General features: G+C 39.0%; 1 protein-coding gene across 5 annotated transcripts in view; it reads left to right on the top strand.

The window, feature by feature from the left end:
- PSD3 (pleckstrin and Sec7 domain containing 3) overlaps positions 1 to 9,191 on the top strand; it is a 734,808-nt gene extending 725,617 nt beyond the window's left edge. For all 5 annotated transcript variants that reach the window (XM_042983313.1, XM_042983312.1, XM_042983314.1 and 2 more), the window contains one exon: positions 8,855 to 9,191. In XM_042983313.1, coding sequence (XP_042839247.1) covers positions 8,855 to 9,070 — 216 coding nt within the window. In that variant the 3' untranslated portion in view covers positions 9,071 to 9,191. The remainder of the gene's footprint in view (positions 1 to 8,854) is intronic.
- Positions 9,192 to 13,983: the final 4,792 nt, after the last annotated feature.

The raw sequence follows: 13,983 nt of genomic DNA, 5'->3' as shown, positions 1-13,983 counted from the left end.
CTATGATATGTGGTGGTGTTGACCTTTTTCTGCATCTCAGTTATAGCATTTTTTGAATTTCATCCTGACTAATTTTAGGTCTTTGATCTCTGCAGCAAGAATTTTTCTTTTTAGAAACAGATATATTGCTTATATCTGTTTTGAGCACATCCTTGACTGTGATTTCTTCTTTACCTTTCTTTTGGGGAGAATTACTCTGTGTTGTCATTTTGGTTAATTACCTATCTTTGCCATGTTTTAAAAGCTTGTTATGTTTCCTGCACCTGAGATTAATGCTATATTAAAGGGTCCATATACTGTCCAGGGCCTGGCACTTCAGAATGTTTCTGGTGTATGCTGTGTGCACTCTGCTGTTGTGTTTTGGCTGCTCTTTCCCAGTGGTCTGTCCTCTGCAGAGATCCTCCTTGCTTGCAGTGTGGAGTGTTCGGACCTTTACCTAGGTATGATTTGATTTGTTTGTTAACATGACACTGGAAAAAATAGTGGAAAAAAAGCCTGACCCTAAAATAAGAGAAAAGGAAAGAGAACAACACCAACACACACACACACACACACACACACACACACACACACACACACGCAAAAAAAAAAAAAAAAAAAACAGAGAATAAGAAAACTATAAGGCTGATCCAAAGAAAGAGAAAGGTGAGAAAAAAGAAGAAAAAAGAAAAAAAGAACCCTCATCAAAAAAAGAGAGAGAGAAATGAAAGTAAATGAAAAAAACAAACAAACAAACAAGAAACTTTGAGCCTGATTCCAAAAGAATAAAAGAAGAAAGAAAAAAAAAGAAGAAGAAATCTGGTCCTAATTCCACCAGAACTGCAGATGTCCTTTTGAAGGACTCGATTTTTAGTATACAGGGTGCTACCTATGGTGGTCTTCTGGAGCAGGGGCTCATTGCATTGGCTCAGAGTCAGTCCTGTCCCAGTTATAAGCCATTACCAGGCACAGGGGGGTTGGGTTTAGTGTAAGGGGGCCCAGACTACACTGGGGGCCACTATGCTGCTCTCTGAAGTCCCACCATATTCGTGTTGAGCAGAAAATGGTCCCTTGGACTCTCTCATCCTGAGGCAGGCGTTCTCACACCTCCCACTATTTAGGCAGCCCTCACAGACTGCAAGGGCAGTCAGCTTGCCCTCTGCCACAACTCTCCTGTGTTTTTTCTTTGACTCGTGGCTGGGATATAAAACCTGAAGTCTGGCACCAGGCAGATCTGCTCCCCTTCTCTGAAGTAGAGCCTCTCCACACTGTGTTTGATGTCCTTGTCCCAGAAAAACGGTCCCACACCTGCGCAGTGCACAGAATCTACAGCACTGCTAAAAGCAGCAAAAACATTATATGCCCTCTGGGTGTGCCTCTGTCCCCTGCCAATGAAAGGCCTTGTGCTTATGCCCACAGGGTCTTTTGTCTTTGGAGAGGCAATATACCATCTTCCAAAAGTACTCCAGGAAGGGGAATGTTGTCTCCCAGGGTGTCCGTAGATTCCTACACCACACTAAGCACTCCAGGACCAGCTGCCTTCTCCTCAGGAGCATGCGCCACAGCTCTGCTCCAGAGGAAGTCGTGCACTTCCAAAACCTCTTGAGTTTGAGCTCCAGATGTTGTTTGCAAATAAACCTGAAACACTCAGTGCTTCTTGCACCCCAGTCTGTGGTCCAAAAAGGTTTTCCTCTTGTGCAAACCTGACACCACACTCTTTCAATCCTCTTTTTTTCTCTTCCTTTGTCTCTCCAGGGAAAGGGTTCCTTCCCCTCTGCAACACCACCGTTTTCTCTCCCCCAGTTCACTTCCATATACCTCTCACCTGCCATGCTGTCGCCCTCAACTGTGGAGATCCTTCTTCCAGTCTGCAGATCCTTTTCCTGGGTGTTCCAAGTTATCTGACCTCAATACAACTGTGTTTAAGGAACAAGGAACTCCCAGGGTCCCCCTGCTTCTCTGCCATCTTAACTCCTCCCCGAGACTGTTAAAGTTACATTCATTCCCATTGCTCTTTAGGGCTTCATGTAGAGCTGTGTTTCTCTACTCAGAGACAATCTTTTTTGTTAGCCCCAATCTAGATAGATAGAGATTTACATATTTGAATGAATCTGTAATCTCAGAAGAATATGGCTGAAACCAATACTCACAAATAGTTCTAAGATAGATGTTTTCTAAAACATTTTGAAGACAATTTGGTTTGGTGTTAGAGAATGCTACAAAACAAAGCTGCATCACTGGGTTTAGTAGCTTCTGTCCCTGTAAATCCTTTTAACCCAAAACCAAGCACAGCCATTTGGAAGTTTATAAATACACATCACCTTCTTTTCCTTATTTCTCTTAACAACAACTGAACACTTATTTTCCAATCCTCTTTCATCCTTAGCTTTTGCTTTGTCTTTGTTTTTCATCAGTGCTATTCTTTTTATTTGTTGACTGACACATTGATGTAATTTATTTGGGACAATAGTTTTGCAGGTTGAGCTGTAGCATGAGTGTTTGAAATGGTTTTTCCTTCATTTATTTTTCAGGTGAATTTTCCTAGTAGTATCAGTTCCTTCAAAGACTAGTAGAAAATTGGTCCTATCATCTTCTCTCCTTTTGTCCCCTTTCAGGTCATCTCAAAAATTTGTCTTTCATACTCCTTTTATTGCATAAATGCCCCAGCTTCAGGAAACTGGGGCATCTGGGTGGCTCAGTTGTTTAAGCATCCGACTTTGACTCAGGTCATGATCTCGCAGTCCATGGGTTCAAGCCCCATATCAGGCCCTGTGCTGACAGCTGCTTCGGCCTCTGTGCGCCCCCCCTTCCCCAACCCTCCCCCTCTTGTGCTCTATCTCAGTCTGTCTCTCAAAAATAATTAAATGTTAAAAAAAAAATTTTAAGGTAAATACCCCAGCTTCATGAAATAATATGCCTTCTACGGGTTTTCTGAATCTATTTTCAAACTGCCTTTAGATCGTTTTACTAAAGGTTGTTCATATTGGGAGTACTTTCCTGTACTTCAATCTTGCCACCAAGAAGTTAGGAAAAGATTAAAATAATAAATTTTTAGAATGAATATGACATTAGAACTAGTATGCCCTTTATTTTTTTATTTCTTTATTTTTTTCTGATCCATGCTTCCTTTATTCCATGGCCAACCACCATGCTGTCTCCACACCATGGTACAAAGACTGGCAATCATTCACAATCCTGCTGTACAACAATCTGAGGCTTACAGTGCATTTAAGGCTTTTAAATTTGAAAAGAAAAATGAAAATAAAACCAAGGAACCCCCAAACCCAAACCCCCAACCAAGATGATCAGTGTAGCAATTTTTAAGTGTCTTGTTTCTGAGGCTTACTCGGTGCAGCTCCAGTGTCAAAACCCAAGTAACTCCTAAACTGAAAAGATTAGTTTAGTGAAGTTTTAATTACATAAATTCTTAAAAGCATAAACTTGTGACTCTTTTTTTTTTTTTTTTGGAAATGTTATAACAAAATTTTAATAGCAAAGCATAGGAATAAAAACATTAACAAAATGTATTCAATCATTTACATTACAAACGAGGGGTCTGCAGTTTGTCTTGTAGCCTGACAAAAGAAAACTACCCATTAAGAATCTATGCACAATGCAATTGCAAATATGTACAAGTACTTTAAAAAAGCCCTACAAGGAGGTCTTCACAGAAGGAAAGTCAGCTAGGCTCTGTGTTAGACCAACCAGACAATCAAAGTATTAAAACTCTTCTCCCACAGCCTGGCCATTTACGAGCGCTGTCCCCGAGCCGTGGAGCCCCTCTAGGTGGAAGGGGCTGGACACAATGACATAGAACTTTACGCACAATACCTGGACAGACTAAAACAGTTCATATCTCACGAACTGCCTAATTCCTGAAGAAGGCGCCTTGATCATACCTCATTTACCGCGAACACACGAGTCCTCTGTTTCGCACATGCTTGAACTGGTCAGCAGGAATGGCGTGACAGCCATAGGAGAAGTGCCCGCCTTTTGGTGTTCTAATCAAAGAGCTGATGAAATCCTAGCCTCCTGTATCTAGAGGCCTAGGCTCTTCTCATTCACACAGCACGCTAAACTGAACATTGGTGGCAGCCAGCGTCCCTGCATGGCAGGAAGCGGGGAATGGGAGCTGGGCGCCGGGCGCCGGACCTTCGGTTTTCCCATGCTGTGGGGGGAATGCTCACGCCTGTTGCCCCGCTGTCCCCACCAGTCACGATTCACTTATGCAGGACTCAGCCCTCTCCCCACCAGTGTTCTCAGTATTTGACATGCATCTCTTTTTCGGCCACTGGATTCATGGGTTCGATCCATTTGTGAAGCTGTGATAGAATATAACCGGAAAACTCAGGTGACGGGAATTCCTTTGCTAAGCTTCGTTCACAGACTGATCTCTTCCCCCAAATAAATCAGTCCAAGGGTACTTTACTGGAATTATCATGAACAGGTTCATCCACTGGAACCATGTAAACATGACTGGAATATTCTTGATCAAAAGGAAACTGGGTTTTTTTAAGTGTAAATTTATTACTAGTCAACAGAGTTTTAATATTTTGATTGTATTACCTTTGATCTAGTATGCCCTTTAGATGTCTGGTTAATCCCCCGATTTCACTGATGCACAGACTGATGTGTAATACTGATGACATTTTTATTACAAATGCCCTTACTAAGCCTTTTTGTAGCTTTCAGAGATAAGCTTTGTATTTTATTCATTTACTTTGTTACTTTATTAAGATTAGAATGTGTATCAGTAATGCTTTTAGCTGCATTTGACAATGCCTTAATGGCTTAAACCCTAAGGATATTTATTATTCATACTTAACAAGATATTCAGAGGTGGTAGGGAATCATGGAGTTGGATCCAGCTCATTGTATCATCAAGAACCCAGGCTGTTTCTTTCCATTTTTCCTCAAGTTAGCATGTGGTCCTTTTGTCTTCATGCCTGTTGCCCCGGTGCACAAGGTACCATTATAGCAATCACATGCATGTCAAGGAAGAGATAAGAGAAAAGGGAGCTTGCACCTAAAGCCTGGCCTCTTTATGAGAAAGCCAGACTACTTTCCCAGAAGCTCCCCATTAGACTTCTCCTTACATCTCATTGGCAAGACTATCACATGATCCATCTTAGCTGCACATGGGGCTGGGAAAACATTCATGTTTTTTAGTGGGAGTTACCTTTGTAGTGGGAGGAACATAGGAGTAGAGGAGGTTGAAAATGCCTTTAAATTGGTTACACCAACAGCCTCTGTCAGACTAGTCATCCTAAAAAAAAAAAAAAAAAAAAAAAAAAATATATATATATATATATATATATATATATATATATATATATATTCATATCCAGAGAGAAAATATATTCTTAAGACAATGGGTTCTGGATTCAGATTTCTTTTTTTTTTAATTAAATATAATTTATTGTCAAATTGGTTTCCATACAACACCCAGTACTCATGCCACCCAGTACTCATCCCTCCTCAGTGCCCATCACCCACTTTCCCCTCCCCCCATCAACCCTCAGTTTGTTCTCAGTATTTAGAGTCTCTTATGGTTTTCCTCCTCCCTCTCTGTAACTTTTTTTTCCCCTTCCCCTCCCCCATGGTCTTCTGTTAAGTTTCTCAGGATCCACATATGAGTGAAACATATGGTATCTGTCTTTCTCTGCTGGCTTATTTCACTTAGCATAATACCCTCCAGTTTCATCCACGTTGCTGCAAATGGCCAGATTTCATTCTTTCTTATTGCCAAGTAGTATTCCATTGTACATATAAACCACATCTTCTTTATCCATTTGTCAGTTGATGGGCATTTAGGCTCTTTCCATAACTTGGCTATTGTTGAAAGTGCTGCTATAAATATTAGGGTACATGTGCCCCTATGCATCAGCACTCCTGTATCCCTTGGGTAAATTCCTAGCAGTGCTATTTCTGGGTAATAGGTAGTTCTATTTTTAATTTTTTGAGGAATCTCCACACTGTTTTCCAGAGTGGCTGCACCAGTTTGCATTCCCACCAACAGTGCAAGAGGGTTCCCGCTTCTCTACATCCTCACCAGCATCTATAGTCTACTGATTTGGTCATTTTAGCCACTCTGACCAGCGTGAGGTGTTATCTCAGTGTGGTTTTGATTTGTATTTCCCTGATGAAGAGTGACATTGAGCATCTTTTCATGTGTCTGTTGGCCATCTGGATGTCTTCTTTGGAGAAGTGTCTATTCATGTCTTCTGCCCTTTTCTTCACTGGATTATTTGTTTTTCAGGTGTGGAGTTTGGTGAGTTCTTTATAGATTTTGGATACTAGCCCTTTATCTGAGATGTCATTTGCAAATATCTTTTCCCATTCCATCGGTTGCCTTTTAGTTTTGTTGATTGTTTCCTTTGTAGTGCAGAAGCTCTTTATCTTGATGAGGTCCCAATAGTGCATTTTTGCTTTTAATACCCTTGTCTTTGGAAATGTGTCAAGTAAGAAATTGCTGTGTCTGAGGTCAAGGAGGTTTTTTCCTGCTTTCTCCTCTAGGGTTTTGAGGGTTTCCTGTCTCACATTCAAGTCCTTCATCCATTTTGAATTTATTTTTGTGTATGGTGTAAGAAAATGGTCTAGTTTCATTCTTCTGCATGTTGCTGTCCAGTTCTCCCAGCACCATTTGCTAAAGAGACTGTCTTTTTTCCATTGGATATTCTTTCCTGCTTTGTCAAAGATTGTTGGCCAATCCTGGGTTCTCCATTCTATTCCATTGGTCTATGTGTCTGTTTTTGTGCCAATACCATACTCTCTTGATGATTACAGCTTTATAGTAGATGCTAAAGTCTGAGATTGTGATGCCTCCCACTTTGGTTTTCTTCTTCAATATTACTGTGGTTATTCGGGGTCTTTTGTGGTTTCATACAAATTTTAGGATAGTTTGTGCTAACTTTGAGAAGAATGCTGGTGCAATTTTGATTGGGATTGCATTAAATGTGTAGATTGCTTTGGGTAGTATTGACATTTTAACAATATTTATTCTTCCAGCCCATGAGCATGGAATGTTTTTCCATTTCTTCGTATCTTCATTTTCCTTCATAAGCTTTCTATAGTTTTCACATGCAGGTCTTTTATATCTTTGGTTAGGTTTATTCCTAGGTATATTATGGTTCTTGGTGCAGTTGTGAATGGGATCAGTTTCTTTATTTCTCTTTCTGTTGCTTCATTATTGGTGGATTGGAGTCAGATTTCTTGACGTCAAATCCCAGCTTTACTTCTTTGAAAACTCTGACTTTAGACTTCTCTCTGCCTCTATCTCCTTTATTGTAAAACAGGGATAATAATGTACCAATTTTATATGGTTATTGTATTAATGACCTGAAATTAGCATGTGAGCACTCCATATAAACTACATTATCACCATCAAGCAAAGCTTGGCATCCCCACATAGATACTGACCAAACCCAGAGCAAGCTTAATTACTAGAAGCTCTTTCCCACTCTTGAACAAAAACAGTTTAAAAGAGTGACCTCAAGTAGCTTCAACTTCATAATTATTAACTTAAAACTAAGATGTACATAATCTCAGTCTGATCAGGAAAATCCTTAAAAGACTGACAGTCATAACAGAATTTGCCTGCATTTGTTGGGACAATTTATAACTGAAAAGTCATCTTGTTTAGAAATAGAACACTTTAGGGGCGCCTGGGTGGTTCAGTCGGTTGAGCGTCCGACTTCAGCTCAGGTCACCATCTCACGGTTCGTGAGTTCGAGCCCCGCGTCGGGCTCTGGGCTGATGGCTCAGAGCCTGGAGCCTGCTTCCGATTCTGTGTCTCCCTCTCTCTCTGCCCCTCCCCCATTCATGCTCTGTCTCTCTCTGTCTCAAAAATAAATAAACATTAAAAAGAAATAGAACACTTCAGGGGTGCCTGGGTGGCTCAGTCAATTAAGCGTCCAACTTCAGCTCAGGTCCTGATCTCAGAGCTCATGAGTTTGAGCCCTACGTTGGGCCCTGTGCTGACAGCTGGGAGCCTGGAGCCTGCTTCAGATTCTATGTCTCCCTCTCTCTCTGCCCCTCCCCGACTTGTGCTCTGTCTCTCTCTCAAAAGTAAATAAACATTTTTTTTTAATGTAAAAACAAAAGAACTAGAACACTTTGGGCTTTCTTATAAATCATTCGTGTGTCAAAGCAGTATGGTGAAAGTCTTATTTTGACTAGAATCCATCAAATCAAGAATCTGAGACCTGTCTGTAATTTGCATACATATATGCATATATATATATGTAGTACATAGTATAGTATACAGTTCTATAGTTTATAGACCCAGATCAAACCAAAAAAGCACCAATTAGGGTTAGAGAAAAAAAAATCTCTGCAATGTTCACTTCAGTTATTTCTAGACAAAGATACACAGAGTTAGGAGAATCTAGGAGCTGTTTAAATCATAATAGATACTCAAGAAATAGTTGATGAAAAAAAATTTGTACAATTGAGAAAAACATCAGAAAGTAATTTGAAGTTTTGTGAGAAACCATAGTGCTCTGAGAAATTCGTGATCCTAACATAAAAGCAATGGCAGGAAACCCAGAGCAGCTTCTACAGTATTGTTGTCATGTAGGAAACCAGAGACTGGATTCACTATTGACAGATTCCTCAAGTTGAATCTTTGTAGAGGGAGTAGGGAAGAGAGTAAACAACCATATCCGAGCTAGACTGAAGTGAAGGCCTAGGTCACATGAGGGAAGTTCAAGTGACTATACCACTGAGCCATAGGAGCCATCCACTTCCCCAAAACCAGAGGTTATAGCTCCTCCAGTTTACACCATTCTTCTGCCTGTGTGTTCAGGAAGCATGATTCTGCTATGCATTTATGAATAGTGTACTGACTACTATTCTTCTCTGACTTTCCTTCCAGAAAACCCGTTATGAAATTTATGTCAGCATTCTAAAAGAAGGAGGCAAGGAGCTCCTGAGTAACAATGAAATTGAGGCTGCAGGACTGAAGAAGTCACATTCAAGTCCTTCACTGAACCCAGATTCATCTCCAGTCACAGCCAAGGTCAAGCGTAATGTGTCAGAGAGGAAAGATCACCGACCTGAAACACCAAGCATTAAGCAAAAAGTTACTTAGAATCGATCTGTGACCAGGAGGTACTGGTCATGGAGCAAAATAGAGTTTTTCAAGATCTTTCTGGTAAACCCGTGAATATATTTTTAAAAAGTTTGTGACTAAATGGTGCATTAGTAACCTTTTCTATTGTATAGTTTTGTTAGTTTCTGTACTGATTGTCTCTTTGCTCTTGATTACTTTGCTTTGATGATTTTTGCTACTTGATGACTAATGCACCTTTTTTTGTGAAGGGGAGGGGGATCATGATTTCAGAATGAATTATGTGTCACTTTTTCTTTGTTTATTTTTTCTTGTTTGCACTCTGCTCAGTTGTTTTATGTATTGTCAAATCAGCTATTACACTTTTCTGAGGTTAAAAAATGTAAATCATTGTGAAACATTTAACTGGACAAACTTGGTAGTTGAGTAAATTCTAGCCAGGGTTAATATAAGCCTTTATATGTGAAATGTTGCTCAGTCACAGAGGTGGAATTGAGCACTGGCAGAAATTCAATTAAGAATTATAATTCTGGGAAGCAAGATGGTCCACTGTGATGCAGGTATGCATATATCTTTGCACTTACTGTTGAGTCCTGATCCTGCTAGAAGCATAGAAAAGGGGGTGTTAACAAGATGGGAGGACTGGAGAACTAAAGAAGTGCATTAGCTTCCTTGAAGTGTTGATTTCATTTCAGCCAAAGAAGGAAATAGGAAGTGGAATCTTTTTGCCATTGAAGATTGTGGAAAAACGACACCAAGTTCATTTTGTTTCTTAAAGGGTGGTGGCAATAATCGACTCTTGGGGAGCTGCAGTAGTAGGCATGTGGCTGGTGTGCAGGAAATTATTACCTCACTTCAAGGTCTAGGCTAGGAATCCAGAATCATCTCTATCAGTACTCTGCCATTCAGGAATTACGTTCATATATATATATATATATATATATATATATATATATATATACACACACACACACACACACACACATATATATGTATATATGTATACATATATATATATATGTATATGTATATACATATACATATATATATATAAGCATGGTGTTATCTCCTGGTTGTAAAAATATTGGGGTCTTCTTAAAAAACATAATGTTGAAATGAAACCCCTTTTGTTTTTAACAAAACAAATTAAGAGGAAACAGTAGCTGCAGTTGTTCAACAATGTGATTCTTTAAAATAAATCTGAAAGTAATAATATCTAAATGAATTGTGGCTGGAAAACTGAGGAATCTACTGGTTGTATATGCAGAGTTAGTTTATTCTTATCTCATGATCTCTTTGATAGCCAGTTCATTCTTCTGCTACTGAACTTTCTCCTAAAAAAAGTACCTAATTTTAAGTCAGTATTTTCTATCTATTCAGAATAGTTACAGTCACGAATTTGTTCCAGTGCTGGTCCCTTTGAAATTTAGGGTGACAACATATTCTCGTGTAGTGGAAGAAAAAGTGAAAATTGAGCCCTGAGTTAGAACTTTCTGATTTTGAAACCTTGAATGTTTATGATCCTTAAAACTATAATCTCCATGACTTCTGAACTAATGGAAAAACTTTGAATACTCTTTTACCTCCCACACAGTTTGCTCTAGTTCTACTCAGTTTATTAAAGGCACTATGACCAAAGAAACAGGGACTCTGCAGGAATAGCATGGTTCCAGTGAATTAGAGAAAATCTGCTATTAAACCATGGTGGTTTCTAGTAGTATATTGTTCTGATGTACCAGCACTTAATTATAAGATTAAGTAATTATAATCTTAATTATAAGATTAGTAATAACATTTACTTTACCTATATAAATGCCCATATTTGCTACTGCCCAAAAGAGAGAAACCCTTCTCTAAGGTTGTAGTTGCTTGCTTTGTGAGAAGTTTTTGCCATACCTTTGAAAAACTCACCCTAACCGTCTATCTTGTTTATGTAAAGACAATGACTAAATTTGTGTGTCAAAACCGAAAAACAAGGTAATTACGACATGGCCCCGTGCACCTGATTCATTTTTGTAGCTTCTGACCAAATCCAAGATTTGCACAAAGGAGGAATCATCTTTCTTCCTTGAATCTGAATAATTAGTGTGTTTGTTTTCTGTATAATATATTTATACCAAGCAAGAGAGAAATACCTAGCCATGTCATCTCTGAGCTTCAGTAACTAAAGAAAAATAAACATCCCTGATTGGCTTGAATGTGTTTGTCAACAGTGTGACTGTGTCTGTGTATATAGAATGTCTCTATGTATTTTACTTACAGTATATAATAGACATGAAATGGTACCATGCTACAGTATTTCTGACATTTAGAGTAGTTCTAAAATGCTCAGTTAGAATCAGCACCATTACAGCATTATTCCTATTATACAACTCACTAATGTTAGCTACAGGAATTTCTGGATATGCTAATAGATAAATGGGTGAGAAGGACACTTTGAAGCTGTGTTTGCAGTTTCTCTTTTAAAAACAACTGCAGAAGGTTTTTCTTTGAGCCAGAATCCCAGATTGCCTTGGCATGATGTTGCCTATCTGCCCGGGATGGGTTGAGAATACCTCTGTCTGTTGTCAGTGCACCTAGCAGACCAAGAGTTTATCCAGTAATAGGAGGAAATGGCCCCTGATTCAACTAGATTCTAAGAGTCTTGCCCATAGCCAACCACATTTTCCTTTGTGATCATTTCTTTCCTATAGTATCAAGTCAGAAGAAATTGAAGACATTTCCTTTCACAGCTATTCCAAGCCTGCTGCCTCACCTCCTCCTTACCTTCTAAAGGTACTCCCCCTCTTCCCATCCCCACTCCTCACCCATACCTTAGCATCAGGAGCCTTGGGATTTCTCTCCATGTGATAAATTATTATTCTCCTTCACATAAATACACGTAATATTATTTTTTATATAGAAAGTCTTGATAGTCATCAAAACATCTTGATGGTAGTCTTGTTGCAAATTGACCATAGAAGTGGTCCATGTATAAAATCTTTGAGTGTTTTGGGGTTTGTTTCTCCACCTCACATGTTGACTTTCACAGGAGGTCTCGGAAATCCCTTGTTAGCAATCAAAACTTAATTACTAGCATGCAGAGTCCTCATTTTATTGCCATGCCATAGCCATTGTTTGAAGTGTGCTTTTTAGAAACATTTTGGTAACTCTTAGCAATGCCTAGTTAAACCAAGCAATACTTCCATGTATTTTAATTAATCTCAAGTAAAACCAACATGTTAGAGAGTCCTCTGGTAGAACTGTAGTTCCTATTGCTCTTCGGTAAAGAAGATAGAAAGCAACTGTACAAGAACGTCTATACTTCTGTTATCCTAATTCAGAAGATGAGGATTTCTGTCCTCAGTCAGAAGTGATTGAGAGAATTCATTCTGGAAAAGCAAAATTGGCTGGCTTTCTAAGGCCAAGCTATAGGTGGTCTCTTGAGTTTGTATTTCACCCTGTGGCCAAACCACAGAACATCTGAGGCTGGAGAAGAATTTATATAACCAGCAGTAAAGGAGGTCCTTTGCTGCCTAAACACAAAGTTGTAGAGTTTTCTGCTGGCCCTTGCCTGCTACTCCCTCTGATATAAAAAGCTTGAGAAGCTTTTCTTAAGTAAGGCGGGGCCTGATTTGGCTATGAGTTGTACCGTTTCTCTGCCTTTACTCCTAATCATAGACAATGGGAAGAAAATTGACCTTTAAGAAGTTTCTCTATTGTCTTACTAGCAAGACTTTCTTGGATATAGTTAGTTGTCATTGGAATTTTAATTTCTTTGGAATTTACCTTGTAGTCATCAATAAAGCCTTCTTTTTTTTTTTAGATTTTATTTCTGAGTAATATCTACACCCAATGTGGGGCTCGAACTCACGATCCCAAGATCAAGAGTAGCACACTCCACCGACTAAGCCAGCCAGTCGCCCCCTAGTTAAGCTTTTTTAAGCCAGATTTCACAGGGAGTTTCTTAGTCTTGTAGGTCCAAATTTCTTTACTTTAGCTCTTAGGGACCTGGTCAAGTTTACAGCACATTGGTAGCCACCTTCCTTAATTTCAGCAGCGAACAATATCTTTACTTTTCAAATGACATTTTTTCCAGTTGTAAAATTAATACTGTTAAACAAAGAACCAAAGTGGTATCCTAAAACTTGTTAAAAGTAGAGTTTAGTTAATGATTAATAGTGTGACTTTGGGTTTAAATAGCATCTGCTTTTCTCAACATCAAAGTTACTCTGACAAGAAAAAAAGATCAGTCAGCTTTGTAGGCAGATGAGCTTCTGGGTCTACCTTGCCCCAAAGCTTTCTGGCTGTCTCTTCTCCTAGGCCAGGTCAGGCCACTAGTCTGCTTCAGGTCAACAGATATTTCCATCAGCCTTTTGACATTTTATACTGTCAAGTCACTTGGAGGACTTTAAAGGTCAGTAGTTCACCACAAAATAATCCCAACAAGTGATAGGGAGGTACTTTGTCATTGCTTTTCCTCTCAGATTCCTTTTCAATGTCTCACTTTTAAAGGGAAACAAGTCCAAAGCCATTGCCATTCTCCTTTTGTACCTATAGTATCCAAAAACAAGTGTGCAGCATTCTGCTTAGGACATAATGCCCCTTTGCATGCAAAGAGAATATCTTCACAGAGAGAATGTCAGTAAATACTTGAATCTGCATGATAGTTTGTTGACTTGAATGTAACAGCAAGAAAATATTGCAAGTTAAGTAATTGTATATACAATTTCCTTAAATGTCCTTGGCTTGTTCTTTGTAATTTATGTGTGTATCTGTAGTATTGCAGGCTTTTGGAGAATATTCATATAGATAGTTTGTCAGACATCAAAAGAAATGCTTTCTGTCACCTGCCAATGTTGTATTGTGGGTATTTATAGTTGTATATATATGTGTATATGTATCAGTGTGTAGACTGTATATCAGTATATGGTGTATGTATATCAAATTTATTT

Source organism: Panthera tigris, chromosome B1, assembly GCF_018350195.1.
Source record: "Panthera tigris isolate Pti1 chromosome B1, P.tigris_Pti1_mat1.1, whole genome shotgun sequence".
Classification (NCBI taxonomy): domain Eukaryota; kingdom Metazoa; phylum Chordata; class Mammalia; order Carnivora; family Felidae; genus Panthera; species Panthera tigris.
Note: the sequence above shows the minus strand (reverse complement) of the source record. Positions and strands in the feature narration are given on the sequence as shown.